This window comes from Rhipicephalus sanguineus, chromosome 1 (genome assembly GCF_013339695.2).
Source record: "Rhipicephalus sanguineus isolate Rsan-2018 chromosome 1, BIME_Rsan_1.4, whole genome shotgun sequence".
Taxonomy (NCBI): domain Eukaryota; kingdom Metazoa; phylum Arthropoda; class Arachnida; order Ixodida; family Ixodidae; genus Rhipicephalus; species Rhipicephalus sanguineus.
In genome coordinates this window covers 82,566,288-82,587,549 of record NC_051176.1, presented here as the reverse complement: position 1 = coordinate 82,587,549, position 21,262 = coordinate 82,566,288, and the positions used below count along the sequence as shown (strand labels likewise).

Here is a 21,262-nt window from a genome sequence, read left to right as displayed (position 1 = left end):
AATTCACTCCGGCCTATGGAGATGGTAGATGTTAAAGTGCCTGAGAGAGATACTTGCACTTTGTGACAGGTCGAGGATTCTCTATGAAATTGTGTTCAATATTGGTGTGTCTCTTGAAGTCACAGACAACTGTGTCGCAGCGAGTATGATCTTGTTAGCCGTACGCCTTGGCTCTGCGCATGCGGAGGCCATGCAGCAGAGATGCAACAGGCCTCCTTGCCCATTTCGTAACATAGGGCTGTTAAGGTGGCGACCATAAACATTGAAACTAAGTGGCTACTGCTTTTCGTTGGAGACATTGATGATATCCAGTGACTTTCGTCCCTGGACTGCGCTGTGAAACTTTCGTAGCATGTTTCTCAGCCTACGCATTGAGCGCTGCACTTATATTAGGCCATCAAAATAACTAGTAATTTAGAGAGTGTGCAGTTCTTTCAGACGTTAGTTTCTTTGTGGGCGTGTTTCCAAAACAAACTGTTGCTGCAAGAAATGCAGAGCAGGCTTAAGCTGTCCGACAGCACTGCAGCCTCCCGTGCCGTACAAGACTTTCATTGCTTCACTGACCATGCTTTTAAAACCTGACGTGAAAACGTAATGTCCGAAAAGGACACGTGAAAACGTGTCCTTGTCGGACAGAATTACGAACGTTGCAACGCTTGATTCCTGCTTTAAATAGATCAACCTGCCAGAAGAAGCTTTAACATTTTTGTAATACAATTGTTTCCGGGTATTATATTGGCCTTGACAGCATCTTCAGTGCTGATGCTCTTTGTTCTTGTTCCGGTTTTACAATGGCAGATTGTAAGTTAGAAATGCGCAGGCAGTAAAACAGCCGAGAAATTGGCACGCACTTTAGCAGGTTCATGGTTTACACATAGTCGTGCTAAGAGCCATGAGCGTTACAAATTACATCTGATCTGGCGCTCTTTGTCTGTTGTCGGCCTTTGCGCCATAAAGCAGCTCATTGATCCTTTAACGAAACGGAACGTACGGTGATCATGTCCTTGTATTCAGGACCGTGATAAAGGGCTCGAGGTGGTAAAACTTTACTGTAGTCCCCCGCTACGGCGCTCCTTATGATCTTATCGTAATATTCGCACATAAGAGCCAGGATGTATCTATAGTATGCGATCGAACCGTTATTTGTTCTTCGGAGCTCGCACATGCGTCATTAGAAGTAAGAATTAACGCTATCATGACTTAAATTGCGAAGTACAAGCAGCACAAGCTTGTAGTTTTTACTTTCTGTGAAAAAAACTACGACATTAGGAATCTTATTTATTTATTTATTTATTTATTTATTTATTTATTTATTTATTTATTTATTTATTTATTTATTTAAAATACCCCTAAGGGCCCTCTTACGAGGGTGAAAGGAAACGTAAAAGGTGAACGCACAAAAATTGTCGAAGTGTGGTAGATAAAGCGAGTGACTGGTCACGTCTTAACGCACAGCTAGAACTATTGCGAACAAATTCACAGATCCACCAATGATGGGTTATAGTAGAATTATGTCATAAATTGCCTATCGCGTTCTATGTAGCCAATTTTCAAACTTTGCAAGAATTGAGAGTGCAGTAGTCGACCCTTTGCGATGAATTCCATAAGTTGCAAGTCGTGTTGCTTTGCCCAGCACTTACAAGAGCCATTGTTTTTTTTTTTTCTTTCTGGTGCACGACGAACGAAGTTCAGTGTTTGGACGCTTTCGTGCGAGCAGTGAACACGTGAAGCGTTTCGCATGAACAACTGAATGTGACGGAGGAACTTGTAGAATAACACAATGTCTAGTGCGCAGAAGGTTAACTTCCACGCCAATTTAGTAACTGATTCCCATATGCAGCTACGAAGACTCGAAGAACGTACTGCTGCAGTTAAAGAAAGAAATGTTTGTGAAATAATAATTTATTCTGGAGAATACGGTTGGCGTGAATTTGATATGTTACTCAGACGTGTAATATTGCTTGGCGACACCCTTTGCAATCTGTAGAAATGCGAGAGTTCAATAACACTTTACAAAAACGTTATGATACCGAATTTTCGCAATTTGCTGAACACGAATAAAAGCTATTTAATTTGTGTTAGAAGCATTTTAATTGAACGCTGGTAGAAATGAGACTCTTCTAAATTCGTGTTCGCGGATTTTGACAACATATCTTCAAAACCATGCACGTGAAACCTCAGGTGCTGAAAAGCAATGCCAAGCGAAACTAAATTGATGACAAATAAAAGTGAAATTCCTGAGTATGGACAAATTGCAGTTCACAGTTACTCAAGTTTAAACAATACGTAGTGGGGCTGTACGATCATTCTTTCCTACTCTAGTATGCGTGAGCTGATTTGTGAACAAGCCAGAAACAAGAAGGAATATGATATGCGAGAACAGACCCTGCGTATTTCTGATATGCCATGCCCACTGTATCAAAGTGTCTCTAACGGTAAAATGAAAGCATAAATCAATTCAAACTTCACAATTTGTTTCTTTATTGATGCTTATTTAGAAAAATCATTTTTCTTTGAAGTGATCGCATGTAAATCTGCAAATTCAATATATTTAGTGATATATAATCCAAAGAAGTTGCCTGCGTAACTCGTCGAAACTCTGTCATAATTCTGAGAGTTCGACGACAGAGCGAGGAATCTTCAATGGTAACATTTGGAAAGCCTCGTCCTCAATTCCCTTCATTATATCTTTAATCTTTTCCTCTTCCGACATCGACGCGTTCGCTCGCTTGTAAAGATTAAGGATATCCTCGCTGTACCTGGTGAAATTATCGCCAAGCTGTTGGAATTGAGTACGCAAGTGTTGTTCTGCGCGGAGTTTTCGTACGGCGGGTCGACCGAAAACTTGCGAGAAGCTGGTATTGAAGACCTATCACAAAGGAAGGTCAGCTTCGTGGTTTATGAAGCACAGTTTGGCCACGTCCGACAAATAAAATGACACGTAGCTTAACTTGGAGTCGTCGTCTCGTTTGTTATGGACACTCACTCGCTCATATGTGGAGATCCAACCTTCAACGTCCTTGTCGCCAGTGCCCGAGAGGATGGGAGGATCTCGGAGACGCAAGGCACCGGCACAGAGTAGGGTGAGCGGTGCTGTTGGAGGAGTTCGAAGAGCGTCGCTTCTCTCGTTGGGCATGATCGAGGGTAGAGTGTGATTCGGATGTTCCATGGCAATCGAAACCGAGTAGCCTCCACCACTTGCTAAGATGTTTATTAGCAGAGAATGCGGGAGAACGGGAAGCCGTCAGCAGCATGCGGCAAAGCGCAGCAATCACGAGCTCATGCCAATGTCGATGCCGCTGAGGCGCAGTGCGATGCCACTGAGGCCACTTTTTTTCACTACACTGTACGTAATCCAATTCAATTAATTATTTGAAGTCAACCCATAATGCAAGTAGCAACATGCAGTAAATTCGACCAGGAGTGGTGTGCTTATTTCACGAGGGCTGTAGTATACTCGCGGACAACTTTTCTTGGCAATGAAGCGAAGGCTACAGAGCCACAATGCACGTATCCTACCGCTAATGAATGTAGTCCCACAATTGCGTCCATATTTTCTGCGTGAGATTTAAAAAATACTCCTTCATCTTTTACATGTAGCTTTTTGAGACGGAACGCAGCACTCACAAGCGAGATATATGTATTTGTTTTACTTTATACGTTGTCACTTTGCGTTTTTGAGTGCGTGAAAAAGTCGCGCCTTTTACGAGTACCTTAGACGCTAAGCAGCGTTTGCGTCGAAATGCAACGCTAGCCATCAATTTCCACCGTGTTACGAGACGCGCGCCAAACCGGGCTACTTCGCGTAGCAGTACATGTGCACACGCTCCGCCCCCGTAGCTTTCCCTTCATTGCCAAGAAAAGTTGTCCGCGAGTATAGTAGAATGGGAAGCATGAGCGTCGGATTCGTTTGCGAATTTTCAACTCTAAAAATTGGAACAAAATTCAATATTCGGTGAATGCTTAATAGTAGCAATAATAGCAATGGCAACTCCTCAAGATAATATAAAAATTTCCACAACAGACACGTCACTTAATTGAACGTCTTAACGATCCATTTCGATTAGGATCACTAAACAGCATTATGAGTTCAAGTGCGTTCTTGAATTCTGGCTGACGAAGTGCAGGCCTATAATTGTCTTTTTTCTTTTTTTATTTCATTCGTTTCGCATGCCTGCAAAAAGTGACACCGCATGAAGAGAAGGACATGAGATGCCGTGACAACCATGAGTTGGTTCCAAGCTTCAAGGTATGCGATGGAGTTCTCGATTGCAGAGAGCGATACGGTAAGTTGCTAGTTTCCGTGTTTCATATCTCATCTCTGTCTGACTTCAAGGGATTCTTCGGTCATATTTCAAGTGTTATGAACGGTCGGGTGTATTGCATGTCTGCGCATATGCAAAACACAACGATGATATTTCCAGCCCAACCGGAGCATTACGCCATTTTATTTGGCGTTTTTTTATGCATGCGAAACTCGCAAAAGGTCTCGCGATGAGCGGCAGCCATTGCAGAATAATGTCACAGGATAGCGTGGATGGGACTCTAGAAGGTGTCTGCTCGGTATATAGTAGCGTAATTTCTTCGGTGCTTTTTTATTCCTTGAGATTATGACACATTATTTAAAGAATTGTTAGTAATAGCCCACTCTTTGCAACAGCTGGGAATTGCTCGTACGGTTTCGGAGGCATTTCTCGCGTTGAAAATCAAGCTATTGCGCCTCTGACGCGGTGTCTTGTCAGTGCCTATTTCGCAGCTGTCTCCATTAACCTGTTCTTTTCTTTTTACACTTCAAAAAAGCGTACACGCAACTGGCAGCACGTGCAAATAACAAGTTAAACATGACAGACGATGACGATGAGTATTTGGTGTTTCGTGACAATCAACCATAGGGCGCTATCAACACGGCGTTTGCCCTTCAGGTGTGAAGAGAACAGACCTTCAGCAGCGGCACTAACTGAGCATGATGCCGCCTCAGAAGCACGCTAAAAACGCCGAAATCGGCGCCGATCGGGTGCTGTGCGTTTAATTGTTGCACGACAAGAGTTCATCCTCATCATCAAATTTATTTGCTTCAGATCACCCTTAAAGTGCAAGCCTGTGGTTTAAAAACATTCATCAACGCAAACACCTGGGGCAATTTAGTTGTATTTAAATGCGAAGCTGCGGGGCTGAGTACCGACTAAGTTGCTCTCGGCACAGAACAGGAACCCGAAGGCCTCTCTGTCTTGTTCGTGTACTGATAATTTGCATGAAAGCCTTATCTATGCCAGCGATTAGCACTATGAGGGTCTGTCGTGACGCGCACAAGTATTTTACGCGGTAGCGTGCTTGCACCCATCTGTAAAATCAGCATCTTGGAGTGTGACCGCCAGAAAGAAGAGGAAAGCCGCCATGCCGATGACGCCGGAAAACGATGTTCTAGGGACGGCTGCAACGCAGAACAAGCGCAGAAAATACAAGCGCGTCACATTGCACGTCATCGAGTAGAAAGAGCGCGCTACTCGCATTTCAGTAGCAGGTACCTGGTCCCAAATCGTTTTAATGTCCGAGCTTCCTCAAATGCGTTCTCTTCCATTCAGAAAATTGGCTAAGTTTTCAGTTGTTTGTAGTGTTTTGTATTTTCTTGCCTATGTTAAACGTGAGTGTGGAAAATTGTGGGGAATTTTAACATCACTCACTGGCGGCCGTTCATTAACCCAGGAGATGCAATTAAATTTTCGTACTGTGTATTTTCAAGCGAATATCAGTTAAGTACTATGCATAGCAGTCATTTTGCACGCTCGTGATGGTTTCGGTAGCGATTGTGAAAATGAGTTGTAATTATTCCTGTTTTTAAAAATCATATAAATTATCCATGGTGGCCTAGGGGTTATGGTGCTCGACTGCTGACCCACAGGACGCGGGATCGAATCCCGGCCGCGGCAGCCGCATTTTCGATGGAAGCGAAAATGCTTGAGGCACGTGTGCTTAGATTGAGGTGCGCGGTAAAGAACCCCAGGTGGTCGAAATTTCTGGAGTCCTCCACTACGGCGTCTCTAATAGTCATATCGTGGTTTTGGGACGTCAAACCCCAATAATTATAGTACAAAAATCATATAAAGGGAGCTGTAACATATTCTTTTTTTAATACTGCACACACTTCATAACTTCACCTTAGTCGGTCAGTCAAGAAATTTATTTAAAGGTCCTGAGGAGTTTAAGCCACCGGGGGATCCACGAGAGACACCCTGGCATCCGTTACCGTAGGCGATGCCCGAGTTTGGGGCGGGAACGTGGTGGCGTTCCGCCAGTTCTTGGGCCCTCTGGACTGCCTTGAATTGGTGGTGGAGCTCGGAGCTCCTGAGTGCCTCTTCCCAGTCGGACGCACTGGTGAGAGGTCCTGAGGTAACGCGGGACACTGCAATAGCATGCGCGAGAGTGAACAATAAAGTTCTGTGCAATCTGGGCATTGTGGAGTGATATCCGAGTTTTAATGGCTGAGTCGGCCCCGTGATGGGTACGATCTCGTTTGTAGCATGCGAAAGGCTACCACTTGCGGGCGTTCGAACTTTGTGCGTGGTAAGGTGTATTTACTTCTATTGTTACGATAGTGGGAGGCGATTTCGTGGAAGGTGAGTAAGGGGCCATTAAACTGTTCTCTGGGCCCAGCTCTTCGGTGGCTGATTGATCGTCGCGGCGGGTGATTTCTCGCGCTCGGTCATGAGCCGTTTCGTTGAGGTTGAGTTGTGATTGGACGTCTTAGCCCATTGAAATTATTTTTAACAAGTAAGTCAGAATCAATTCACTTATGGGCCCATCTTTGGTGACTAATAGACAATTTGAATTATTTTTTCTTTAAAGATCCCTACGGGTTCTCTCATTCTGAAGACGAAAACCCTGAAATATGTGGTAAGAAAATTTCTGCTCCTTGCTCTGGAAATTACGTACAATGTGCAGTATCATTAAGCAATATTAAGGGTAGCTATGGTATTTTTTTTTTGTTGTTTAGCATGATGCATCCTAAAGGGATACTGAACAGAACTTTTGGCGCAGAGATTTTTAGCCCTATTGAAAGCTTGGACACTCAAGTTGGTTAGCACAACCTTGTTTTCAGGCAGAAACGAAATGAAAATAATGAATTTAATGCGTGTTTCCACAAACTGCCGCATATAGGGGCCGCACCGTGAACTAGAAGAGATAACGCCTAATGTCCCCAAAAACGGGCATGCCAGCCATAGCAGCCGCCGCCCGCGTCTCTCAAGAATTATGGCAGAGCCCTTTGTAATGGTATAGTGTACTAGAACAGGGGAGGGCTCGGAACGGCCGCAACACCAACGTACAGAAAGTGAAGGGTCAATCCACCTGCGGCGCTGCGATTGGTAGTCTGCAATGTGTCGTCGTTTAGGAGTCGCGCGCCGCTCAGCCAAAGTGGTGCAGGGGTAGAATGCCCGCTCCCCACTCAAAAGGCCCGGGTTCGAATCGCAGCTGTACATGGTGTATTTTTATTTTTAGTGTCAACTTTTATACCTGTGTTGGTTTGTTACTTTGTTTTTTAAACTAGCATCTGTTGTTACGTATTGCTACAAAAAGTAACATAAGAGTTTCTACAATAATAATAGTTTCTTTAAAGCATGGTATGCATCCTCACTTCTGACACTGGATTGCGTGAGAACCATCTCGCGAGGATTTGCTGACCTTATTAGAGTGCTCTCTAATGCTGTCGTCTCGTTGACGCATCTGCCCGTGTCCTATGGAACGTTTTGCAGCGCGAGGACTAAGGAATGGATGAATCACACGGGCCCTTCAGTTAACGTACTTATTTCTGTTTCTTTTCGCACACGTCACTTATTGCATCATACAGGTTCAACATGCTCTTCAGACATGCTTTCAGACATGCTCTTCTCTTTTGCTCACTGTAAATCTTTGTCGATATTGAGACTACAAGAATACATTATGCAGGGTACCCCATCTATCTCTAGCCAGAGTTTAAAAATATGCCGACGTACTCAATGATGACGCGACCACATGCATGTTGCGGACTATTGCATGGAGTAAGTCATGCTATTTTTTTGTGATCTGCCTAATTGCCTAATTAGACATGTTTAATTAACGCCAGCAGCAAAGCTGGGGAAAAAATTTCAATGAGAAAGTTGTAGATCGGTTTGCAAAACTTCCGATTAGACAGTTTCTAACTTTCTATGTACGTACTTAGATTTAGGTGCACGTTAAAGAACCCCATGTGGTCGAAATTTCCGGAGCCCTCCACTACGGCGTCTCTCATAATCATATCGTGCCCCGCCACGGTGGTCTAGTGGTTATGGCGCTCGACTGCTGACCCGAAGGTCGCGGGATCGAATCCCGGCCGCGGCGGCTGCATTTTCGATGGAGGCGAAAATGTCTGAGGCCCGTGTACTTAGCTTTAGGTGCACGTTAAAGAACCCCAGGTGGTCGAAATTTCCGGAGCCCTCCACTACGGCGTCTCTCATAATCATATGGTGGTTTTGGGACGTTAACCCCCAGATATTATTATTATTATTATATTAATCATATCGTGGTTTTGGGACGTTAAACCCCAGATATTATTATTCTGATAACTTTCTATGTATGAAGTATTCGTGTTTTTCAGGTTACTACAGATGCACGCGAAGTTCAAAAAAAATAAAGTAAATAAATACTACGTGACACGCCCGCTTGCGCGCCTCTGCGCGTCGTGATGTCAGTGATTCCTAACGTTCCCCGTACAAACGACATACTTCTGTCGCGGTGGTTAATGACAGCGATGAGCAGATATGGAGTGGTTATCGCTCGTGTTGCCGCTAGCAAAATGTGCGTCATCGCACAGCTACCACCATCGTTGCTGCCCTATCGAGGCAGCGCACCCGGCCAAATGGTATGTTCGTTTGCACACGAAACGTTAGGAAGCAATGCAATCACGGCGCGCATAGGCGCGCAAGCGGCCATGTCACGTGGTATTTTTTGTATTTAGCGAACATCTGTAGTAAGCAGAAAAACACTAATACTTATTGGATAGAAAGTTAGAAACTGTCTCATCGGACGTTTTGCGAAGTGATCTACAACTTTTTTCATTGCCATTTTTCCCCAGCGTTTTTGCTTCAAAAGTTAGTTCATTAAGAGATGCTTCCATTTTCTTAAAATCTTTCTCTCTCTCTTTCCTCTCCACCTTTAAATCTCCCCCACCCTTTCCCATGTGTAGGGTAGCAAACCAGTTTTCCTAAACTGGTTAACCTCCCTGCCTTTCCTTCTCTACTATTTCTACTCACTCTCTAGTTCATTAAAAATGCCTAATTTAGCAATTAAGAAGAGCACAAAAATAGCATGACTTACTCCACGCAATAGTCAGCACCATGCATTTAATCGCGTACTGATGGAGTGCGTCGGCATATTTTTAAACTCTGGCTAGAGATAGCTGGGACACCCTGTATAATGCTGTAGTCCCATTTAAGTTCCATCACCAAGGAAGAAATGCCTGGCTCTCCCATAATCGAGAGTAGATGTAAGCATGAAATGTCCACCGGTAAAGCCTATTGACTGGAGATTAGACTAGCCACAATCTTGTGCATGTTGGCAAGGACACACCCCACCAAACTACCACACTACACCGCACTGCACAGTGCACTCGTCTACATGAACGCAATTATTTGCTGTTACTGTGGGAAACAAATCTTGTATTTTGCCTATCGTATGTGGCCACAGCGCGACACCAGGATGGTGAGCCGCACGCACCGTAAACCCGTTTACCTGCTGACCGCTGGTACAGTGAACTATAAAGGGGCAGTGTAACGACCGCGCTCCTTGGGCGGCTCTCGCGGCGGTGGAAGTAGCGGTGGCGCTGTCATCGCCGACTACCCGACTACGGGAGGCGTGCATCGAAGCCGGCGCGGCGTGTAGGCTTTGACCGATACTTCCGTAGCTTCTCCTCTCCTTCTATCGCACTCACGACGCATTCTTCAAGATAAATAGACTGTTATAGTCCCTGACATTTGCTCTTTATGTATTTTAGGAAATGCCGTGGCGCACTAATGTTTTTTCTTGTTTTTTTTTGCGCCGCTTCTATGCGATGGCGGCTGCGGTACACAACACTGCAGCTTGCGCACACTGACACATCACTTTAAAATCAGCAAAATGGACAGATGATGTGAAAACAACCACTATTACAGACATCCTATTAGCTTCGGTCTTTTATTGCACGTTTAATGGTTTGAGAGTGCAAAGGATTTGGAGTGCAGAACAAAAATAAACAAAAAGTCCCAGCTCCAGACAATGCACTATAGTTAGGTACAAGCACACAGCCCAATTGTACACAGATTAAAACGTCTTCCATGGCATAATAATATTAACAACGTCGTGCAGAAATGCACAATGGAAATAAACAGTTTGCACGCACTTTCATTGGTCAAGCAAAAAATTTCAAACCGACGAAAACATTGAAGATATTCACAAGAACAGTGACCGATTATTCGGTGCACACAAAACTGGGTTTAATAAAGCTGCCGCAATCACTCTGGAATCACATTATTTTCTTATTTATTGAAGTGCCCTAAAAGCCTGAATTGCATCGCGTAAGGGCGGTGGGGGGGAGGGGCGGTCAGCACTATGATGCAAAACGGCGTAGCGTAACTTCTCAGCACATAGCTAAGGACAAAAAAGAACTAAATTAGTACAGCGAACATCAAGTTGAAACAAAAGGAATATAACATGATACATGATCAATGAACGCGTAATTATTAAACAAGCAGCAGTTCAAACACCTCAGGCATACACCTGAGCTTAGCAATATTCACAGGCCGAGAGGTTGACTCAACATGCAAAAATTACAATAAAAATGCCATAGTAAACCAAAGTCACATCTTGTGGGAATGCGAGGGCCTTCCCCCACCCAGAGAGCTTCTGCCAACTCCCTCGGAAACGACATGGGAGACCTTAATACGGTCCCCCGACGAAAAACTGCAGAAATCAGTCATTGCATGGGCAGAAGAGGTCGCTGCAGACAAGCGGCCCACCCCAAACCCATGAAATTTCTTTTTAATAAAGTTGTATCCTCCTCACTAAAAAAAAGCAAAAACACTTAAAACGCACAGCGATATATAATTTCGCGCTCGTGTTGTCAAGGGCCACAGCGTGAATGGAACGATTGATGTGCGCCACTAAGCATCTTTTTAAGTCGCCTAAATGCGTTGTCTACTTGAATGAAAATGTTCTTCCTATGGCAAAAAAAGAAAACAAAAATACGGTAAATACATAGCTTAACTTCCTGCGTTTAACGGGTGTATAACCTTGGTTTTCATGATACTTAAACTACGAGCACGTAACTTAAACTTAGGAAGGCAAGGGAAAGCGCATACTACCAACTGAAAGTTTATATATGTGTGTATATATGTCAATGCTTTCCACATAAGCTTTCGGTTGGTAACATGCGCTTGTCTTTTCCTTCCTAAGTTTAAGTTACGCGATCGTTTTTCAAGCATCATGAATGACCAACTCGCCCAATCATCCATTTTGGTTTTCATGCTATTTTGTTTTGTCCTTTCTGCCTGCTTGTCCATCACCAATCCTCCAATCTCTTTTTACTTATATTTGTCGTGTACGTTTACCTTCTGTCCAGCACGTGCTGCATATGCATCCCTAAAAATAAAGAATTCATGTACGCAAGTGCCCGAACGAATATGCGAATTAATCAAGTGTCATTTTCTCGTTTTCCCAGAGCAAATACATCTTCATATTTTTCTTTTTTTATTAAAGCTCGCTGTAAAACCATGCTACAGCTTCTGTATGCATCCCTCCTTACTTCGTCTTTACCCTTTCGCTAGTCACTCAGAACCGTTTTTTATTTTTTTCTTTCCACTGCTGCTATCTAATTCCCCTTCTCCGACTTTGCATTTAACGTTGTTTTGTTGCCGTGTATCTTACATTATCAGCCGTGTACTTGCCGGTGAGCCTACCAGTTTCTTTTCTCCACTAAGTTACTGAGCACTTTCTCTGTCCATCTACAGTCTGTCATATCCCTTAGTCTCTCATCGAACCGAAGTTTGCCGTAGCTTCTCTCACTTCAAAGCCTGCCTATCCCATATCACCCTTTACTGCATCATTTGTCGCCTTTCCGTGCGCGCGTAATGCGAAGCGCCCCACATTCCTTTGACTGCGGGGCACCTCGCAGCGCAGTCGGCGACTGATGCGCGGCCTCTCTCAAGGCGCGGCCCCCGGCGGTCGCTTCTCTTCTAGTTCACTGTACCGCTGGCGTTCAAAAGTGCACACGCAGGGCGCTTGCCCTTAAATGAGCAAGTGCATGCTGCCTTTGCAACGTCGACATTGTAGCAGGTAAAGAAGGTTTCGGCTATCAGAAGTTAGAGCTTCAGTAGTAATGTGATCAAACACTAAGGAGAACTGTGAAGTAATATGTTTTCTAACTTGTTTGGATCCCTGCCAGGGTATATAATGCAGCCCTGTAAGGAGTGACTGCGAAAGACCGCGGTGTAAACTTTTGGGCTGATTGCCGGATGTCTCGTACAAAATTCCCGTGTGATCTCATCTGATTGCCAGGATGTCTCTTTGAAGTAACGGCACTGGCATTTGGTTCAAGGTCGCTTGAAGGCTGCCGACACTGGGAGCTAAAAGCATTTGATGCTTAAAAGCACGATAGCAACGTTGATTATCACGAGCTCTTCCCGCAGCACGCCTATCGATTAAAAGCGGATCTGGCCCACTTCCGATTCAAACAGGCGCATGATGTATCTCATTTTTTCTTATTGGAGACTAATTGTTGAGTGAGCATTTTAATCGGTGATCCACATGTTTTGATTAGAAGTTCTTTAATGAATGCTACATAGGTGGGCTTCCGGTTACGGATAAATTCAGTTCTGTTTCTCATCCCTTGCTTGCCCATTTCTTATTGGCAAAAGGTGTTGAATGTTTCCAAGAATCTGCAACGTGTAATTTGGCCTCTGGCAACGAGTTTTATATAGGCGCTACTTTATAATTTAATATTAAAGTGTGTCAGACATTTCCGGCACAAAAAGAAAGCGCTATTTATTTGCTTTACTAAAACATGTTCTCCGTGCAGCATTGGATCATATCCACATGCACGAACTGAACTTCACCAGCCTCAGCCATCCCGACGGCTCCCTACTGCTTTCGTGGACGTGGAGCGTACCACCGAGCTCTGACCTGGCGGGATACTATTTACGCGGTACCTCCTCAGACCACACTTTTCAGACAACGCTGTCACCTTTGCTGAGTGAATACACGGCTGAATGCCTCACGAGATACAGCCAATACAATATTACGCTCCGGCCTTTCTACGTGGACGTTGACGGCCAGCTGAAACTTGGGAGGGCAGCACTTTTGAGCGTGCGATCTCCAGCTACTGGTAAGCATGTTTGCGAATTTAGATTGTGTTTTGTTCTTATTAATATGTATGAGACATTTGATAACAATTATATTTATAAAAGCGCTAAACCTGGTCAGCGATTATGCGTATTATTTTGATGCAGGCTTCATAATCTACGTTTACGCAAGACTTTGATTATCGTGGGGATGCATGATGTGTGGGTCAGTGCCGCCAGCATATGCCACAAGTGGTATATGCTGGACGGCAAAGTTCAGTTTATCGTGTCAGTCCCGCTCTAAGGTACGTCGCGAGGTCGGTCAACCTTCAATGAGCAAGTGACGTAATGCCACTGGAACCGATGTGAACGGATTCACATTGACTATAGGCGAGCAAGACCGACAGATAGTGGTCATTCAGCAATGTTAATGTATGGTTCTTTCTACTTGGTGCAAACGTGCCATAAACTTGAAATATGGAGCAACATTACTTGAATTTGTCACGATTTAATCACGAATAAAGCTTACGTTCTGTTTAGTGTGGCGCAGCATAATGTTACCGCCACCAGTTCAATATTGTGTATAAAAACTGTAGTACGAAAATGTCCATTGTCCCATCTTATAAGAGGTGTTAATTGATTTTGTCCTCATTGCAGCATGAGTTTTTAAACACTGAAAAGTAGAAATGGCGTTTTTTAGGCAATGGAGATTTTCTATAAAAATTCTATGACAATCACGCTCTAGTAGGTTTAGCACACGTACTCTATGTCGAGGCGGAAATACTTTACCGCAACTAAAATGACATTGAGGAGAAGAATTAAAAAAAGAAATGTATGTTAACTTTTTAATTGTTGATTTCGGGGCAGTTTATAGAAGAAAGTTGCAGAGCATAACAATTTATGGCATACCCATTATTTGGAAATTACCAAAGTTGCACGTAATTCGAGATATTCATTATGGAATCTCAAGGGCGAAATCGAAACTGATCGCTCCCGGCGCGCAGAAAACGCGGCCATGTATAGCACTGCCATCTGTAGCATAGCGATATACAGCAAGGGGCGGGAAAGGGCAGTGAGGGTGACGAGGAGCGGAAGGAGCAAAGGAAAGGGTATAGCATACCATAGCCCTATATGGCGTCACACAGGCAAAACCATGTATAGCATAACCATGTATAGCAGGGGGTGGGAAAGAGATGCGCGAGTGAGAAGGAAAGAAGGAGGGTAAAGCATAGCATAGCTATGTAGGGCGTCGCGCAAGCAAAACCATGTATTGTAAAGCCATGTATAGTATCGTCTAGTATGGGTGCTGGAAAGAGAAATGTGGCTAAGGAGGAAAGAAAGGAACAGGGGATAGGGTAAAGCATAGCATAGCGATGTGTGCGATCACGCAGTCAAAACCATGTATAGCACAGCCATGTATAGTATGGAATAGTAATAGTGTGAGAAAGGGAAGTGAAGGTGAGGAAGAGAGAAAGGAGGATGGAAGAGGGTAAAGCGTAACTTATTTAACTATGGCTTCACGCAGGCAAAACCACGTATAGCACAGCCATCTGTAGCATATCCATGTAAAGCAAGGAGGCAGAAAAGGGAAGTTTGGGTGAGGAGAGAAAAAGGAAAGGGATATGCTGTCATCATATGCTGTCGTCCCATATCGTCGCTTGACGTCACGCAGGGAAACCCATGTATAGCATAGCCATGTATAGCATGGAAGGATGGGAGAAGGTAAAGCATAGCATAGCCAGCATAGTATGCGTAGCCATGTATAGTATAGTGTATCAAGGGGTGGGAAAGTTAAGTGAGGGTAGGGAGGAGTGATGTGAGGGTGAGGATGAGGCAAAGAAGGAGGGGAGGGTAAAGCCTAAAATAGCCGTGTATAATACGATATAGCAAAGTGTGGGAAAGCGAAGTGAGAATGAGGAGGAGAGATGTCAGGGTGAGGATGGAAATGAGGAGGGGGAGGATAAAGCATATCATAGCCGCGTATAGTATATTATATCAGTGGTGTGGAAAATAATAGTGAAGGTGAGGAGGTGCGACCTGAGGGCGAGGAGAAAGGAATGGAGGAGGGCAGAGGGCGCCACTGCGTTACAAATGAAGATTTCATTTCCCGCCATGGACGCGGAGTAGGCTGCAAGTTTGGAACGCCAGTGCGTGCTGGCCCGTGAACGCGTGCGTCGTTGAAGGACAGGCGAATCACTGCTCCGCACCTCCTACAGCGTTCACGTTGAATGCAACTGCATACGTTTTTTTTTTGTTAATTAGTCTCCTCAACGTCATTTCAGCTGCAGCACAGTATTTCCGCCACGGCATAGAGTACGCGTGCGCAAACGACCGGAGCGTGACTGTCGTATAATATTTATAAAAATCTGTATATTTAAAGAAAAAAGCACCCTGTAGGTCCTCCTCTTTCGCCAAATGGAGATCGTAGCCGCCACTTTATAAGGCCTACCTAAGCGTATACTTGTTTGCTTAGAAAAACAATATCTGAGCCGGTATGTATATGCATCGTGCGTCGTACGTGGCTAAAGCAAAAAAAAAGGCAGATCAAGGCAGCTTGCAGCGATGAACCTTTCTTTGGGTATGCATAAACAATGCGAAGCGTGCGCAAGCAATTTTAAAGGTGCCCTGCAACACTTTTCGAAATAACCATGGAATCATTTCACTAAAGCAGCTTATTGCCTCAAGAATCGACCACAGAAAAAATTTCTAGAATCCATCCAGTACAAGCGGAGTTACAAAGATTTGTCGAACGCTGTCATTGCTTTCTCTCTTCTCTCCTCTCGACGAAACCGCTGGAAGATAAGCAGGGAGGGATGGGACGGGGAAAGAAGGTGCGTCACGTGCGCTTCGTGACCTTGAGCATTTTTTTTTCTTCGAACGCGCGGCGTACTTTCAGTGAGATCGCGCGCGCGCGGAGTCAAGTGGCGGCCTCCCACGGCGGCCGCTGTAACTACCTAGCGCGGCGTGTTCTAATCAGCCAATAGCCTGGAACTTGAATCAATTACGCAGAGATCTTGAGTAAATAGCATCATTTCTCGAGCGAAGAGGAACCGATTGTTAGCTGAATTTGAGAATTTATTGTAAATCCCTGGTCTCCTGCTGCGCTATAATGTTTGGGTCGCGTGTTTTCTAACCATGCTGAAAAAGTGTTGCAGGGCCCATTTAAAGAACTTCGGCGGGAAGCACCTGTACTCCAATAAACAAACGCCAGGAAGCGCTACAATTTGAATAGCCTTGTCAGACTTAGTGGACAAGGAGGGCCTTGAAAAGGCGCAGCTGAACGCCAGTGCGGAGCACGTTCTATATCCCACGTAATAGAAGTCGTTAGATGCAAAAGGGTGCACTATACGACTATATGTCTTCTTCAGCCAAAAAGATAACAGAACGCAGAAGCCTATAACAAATAATTACTACGACACATAAGTACCCAAGAAAGCGCGAGCACGGACACAAGAGAGAAGTAAAGACTTTTCTCTTGTGTCCATGTTTGCAGGCCCAGTCTTTTACAATAAATACGTACCAACTAGCTGAGCTCTCTGTTATTCCAAGAAAGTGGTACGTGAAACGGCGCCCAATGATGAGGGCATCTCACGCTAAATACGAAGACGTGGGCTCATCTACAACCTGCGGCCAGCTCTGCTTGTTCCCCCTGATTCCCTTTCTCTCCTTATCATTTCGTCATTTAAGTAAGTAATAATTAAGAAATTTTACATATGCTTTTTTTGGCTCTCATTTTCTTCTGGCTTTATTATGCTTATCGAGGCCCTCGGTACTCCTGTTTTCTGCGCGCGCGTGCACACACACACACACACACACACACACACACACACACACACACACACACACACACACACACACACACACACACGCACACACACACACACGTGTAATAAAGTACGACAAAGGGTGTGCGTGATTTTTTTTACAGCCCCGGAAGCCCCACGAGAAATCGGGGTGCATTCCCAGTCTGGAATAGAGCAGGGCAGTGCGGGAGAGCTGGCCGTAACCATCTTCGAACCAATCTCTTGGAACTCTAATCCAGTGGGCTTTCGTCTGCGATGGGAGCAAAATGATCAACGCAACGAAGGAGCGAGGGATTTCGATTTGCCTGTAAATAAGACGGGAAGCAAGACATACCTCTACGCCAAGCTGCCTTTGAAGCCTGGACGTACATACACACTGTTTGCCAGCGCGCGCGGCGTCGGGCACTTCGGGGAAGTTCTCGTGGGTCCAGAGACATCGATCACAGCGGAAACTGTTCCTGAGGGTGAGTCCATGAGAAACATGCCTTTTATAAAACAGCGTAAAGTGAAGCGACCTTTAGCACAAAGCACCACAAGGACAAGAAGGGAGGACACGACACGAGCGGCAACTTTCAACAAAATGGTTTATTGTGACCGAAGCACGAATATATACAGTGGTGATGCTCACACAGTGCGCCCAGATGTCATGCGCAGAAAAGTGCATTTTTCCTATCATACGGTTTTTTACAAGATATGCTAAACAAATCGCAAACTAATGCACGTTCAAGAATTACAGTTCTTTACCTGAAAGGGACAGGGATGGCGTGCTTACACAGTCACTACCCAACTTTTCAATTTTGGCGGCTGCTATCTGGTTACTTCATCGTGGTTGGACGATAACACCTTAGTGTTCTCAAAAAACGAGGCGCACCCACGAGCTCTGTAATGCATCGCGAGCAACCCATCATTGCCATTCTTTACAAGGGTGCAGTGCTCTGGTAACCTGTCATTCAGACAGCACCCCTTCTGTCCGACGTACTGCTTTCCACATGAAAGGGGAAACTGGTGCACACTACCGCCTCTTTATACTCGGGGACAAGTTGCTGTGGCAATGCAGTCAAGGCTACAGAGCCGAACCACGCCGTTTCGTCAGTGTCGCTGCGCAGCTGGAACTAGTTCCGCAAAAAACAAAAGCTTTTTGTGCGTAACCTAATTATTTAAAAATGTGCAGTTATAATTTTAGCTGCTAATTGATAATGTCAGAAAATATTAGTGATATTATGTGCAATAGCGCTAGATTTTAGATTTTTTTTTGTTTTTTTTAGTTGCCGCGTTTTCCACTGCCGTCGCATTGGCGCTCTTCCTTCACCATCTCCCTTCAGAAAAAAAAATGGCCTCCGCGTCGCCAATGCCTTCTTCCTCCAGTTACTCTCCAATTGCACAGGATATTCGAGAAGCTTGAGTACCAAAAGCTGTCGAAACAAACCAAACAATTGGTTGGCAACGCGTACGCCCTAATGAGACTGACGCAACCGGGACCCTCCGTCGCTTCCGTGTTTCGTTCGGTTAGCCAGCTTACCGGCCTGAGCGAGCGTACTGTCGCGCAGCTCAAGGCGGATGTTTTAAAGGGTACCCTGGAGTCCCCGAAGCGTAAAAGGCTTCGTTTCGCGGCTGAATCACCAGAAAAAGTTACTGGAAAGACAAGAGTGCAGCGATACGATAGTTTTACCCTGTCTGCTCTTCGCCGGAAAGTACATCAGTAATACCTTCGCAACGAGGCGCCAACGGCAGAAAAGATCCTCAGTGAGGTAATCGGCGACACCGACATGGGACTACCGAAGCAGCTGAGTGTCAGAACGATACTCAGGCTTCTGAATGACATTGGATTTGCATTTCGGAAGCGAAAACGTAACTGTGCACTGCTGGAAAGGGACGACATCATCGTGGGGCGGCGGAAATATCTGCGGACCATTCGAGAAATGCGAAAGGATAAACGGTACGTACAGTTACTGCTTCGATTTGTTGGACAGAGATATAAATGTCAACGATGTCAATTAAAACACAAATGCCGCATGTAAAAATTCAGAGTTGAAAGAGTAGGAAGATGAAATAACGATGGAAGTTCTGGTACCGCTAAATATTTAATTTTTAATTCACCCGTCCTCATAACATGTTGCCGTTCATCTTGATTTCTATTTTTTTATGGCTTGCTTCTGCGTCTGTGGCTATTATTTGTATTTTGCCAGTTATTCTTGTTAAGCAAGCTAAGGTACAAGTAGGTATCGGCGTGTTTTAATGAAGTATGGACAGCTATGAATGAAGGTATTTTGTTATTCATGTGAATAGGTACCTTCTGCGAACATGTTTTTTATTTTTGTACTTTCCAGTACCACCCAAAAACTGCAAATATCTGCCTGCCCGGTAGAATGATATTAGATGCACATCATAAATTTCTTCTGTCTCAACTGACTCCTCTCGTTAAAAACAGAAACCTGGCACATTTTCCTCTCGCTTTCGCAGGGCTATATACTACCTTGACGAGACTTGGGTGAATGCTGGGCACACCAAGGAAAAAGTATGAGAGGACGCCACTGTGTCACTACGTGAGGACGCCTTCCGCAAGGGTCTCACAACTGGGCTTCACGCACCGAGCGGAAAGGGTGGTCGGCTCATTGTCCTCAATGCTTGAAGCGAAAACGGCTTCGTGGATGGGGCATCTTTCGTTTTCCGGGCGAAAAAGAGTGTTACCAGTGACTACCACAGTGACATGGATGGCCCACGCTTTGAGAGATGGTGGCGCGGGCCGATGGGGCCCTGAACTAAGGGCTCCACCCAACGAGGATAATCCTTGAGGCCTTCACAAATAAAAGTTTTCTCTCTCTCTCTCTCTCTACCAAACATTGAGCCACGGAGCGTAATTGTCATGGACAATGCTTCATACCATAGTGTTCAGCTCGAAAAGGTGCCCTCGACGTCGTCGCGCAAGGCCGAGATTCAGTCTTGGTTGACTAAAAAAAAACATCCCGTGGTCTAATGATCAGTTGAAGCCCGAGGTCATTCAGCTGGTTAACCAAAACAAGCAGCGTTTTTTTTGGATACCGGATTGATGCCCTGGCCAAGGTTGCTGGTCATGACATCGTTCGGCTTCTTCCTTACCATTGTGAATTCAACCCTATTGAAATGGTATGGAGCCAGGTCACGGGGTATATTGCAGCCAACAACAGGTCGTTCACTCTTGCTGGAGTCGAAAAACTTCTGGACGAAGCCATTGCCCTTGTGACTGCAGAAAACTGGGCGCGCAACTGCGCTCATGTGGTGCGTCTTGAAGAGGAGGCCTGGGAGCAGGATGGTGCAATCGAAAGCACGCTCGACAGCATCATAATTACTCTGGGATGTGACTCCAGCAGCTGCAGTGACAGTAGTGTCAGTGAATTGAGTGGTATAAAGGAACTGATGAACCCGGTGCGCGCTGGCTCATGTGATGCTGATTCTTTGTAAGATGCTATGTATTCCCTTTTGATGCCCAACAGCTTGGAAGTATGCTCTGTCATTCTAAAAAACAGGGCGTGCAAACAAGGACGCAGGAAGGAAGTCAAGGCACCACAAACGCCGACTAACATGTGACGATGTGCACTATCCGCTTACGTGATTCTGGTTGCATGCAGCCCCAAGCAATCATTTAGTATGTTTCTTCTCAGCCTGTGAATTAGTCTTTTGATTGTTAGTTGTGGGTGGCACTTGTACTTCACACATAAAACGGCAGCTGAGGAGAGCAAGCAGTGCTGAGTGGTGTATGCCATATCTTGTTTGACTCGAAAGAAATGGTAGCAAAATTTTGATTCCAACCCAAGATACTCTACACCGCCTTTCCAAAGAGCTGTTACGGGTGAATGAACTGACAAGACTGGAAGAATTATAGGTCAAGAGCTGCAAGATGAAAGTGACTTCCAGAAATGCATTGTCTCGTCATTTGTAACCGTTTCACTCATCTGGCAAAAAAATACAACCATCAGTTACACTACGTACGTGGATAATAATTAGTACCCACTTGCTCATGTTCTGTTTGTTTCTTCGACTGCGCATGTTAATTGCTTAAGTAAATGGGCAAGTTGAGCACAAATACTTTTTCAAGTGTGTTTTTACAGGACCAAATGACGAGATCTTGAGGAATACGCGCAGTAATGTGCGCGTCTTCAT

At 44.9% G+C, this 21,262-nt stretch overlaps 1 protein-coding gene across 1 annotated transcript in view; it reads left to right on the top strand.

The window, feature by feature from the left end:
- The window catches only part of LOC119393481 (uncharacterized), a 93,756-nt gene extending 73,193 nt beyond the window's left edge, over positions 1 to 20,563 (top strand). The window contains exons 5-9 of the mRNA XM_049420264.1: positions 4,185 to 4,286; positions 6,844 to 6,891; positions 13,061 to 13,366; positions 17,251 to 17,589; positions 20,280 to 20,563. Of these exons, the coding sequence (XP_049276221.1) occupies positions 4,185 to 4,286; positions 6,844 to 6,891; positions 13,061 to 13,366; positions 17,251 to 17,589; positions 20,280 to 20,563 (1,079 nt within the window). The remainder of the gene's footprint in view (positions 1 to 4,184; positions 4,287 to 6,843; positions 6,892 to 13,060; positions 13,367 to 17,250; positions 17,590 to 20,279) is intronic.
- Positions 20,564 to 21,262: the final 699 nt, after the last annotated feature.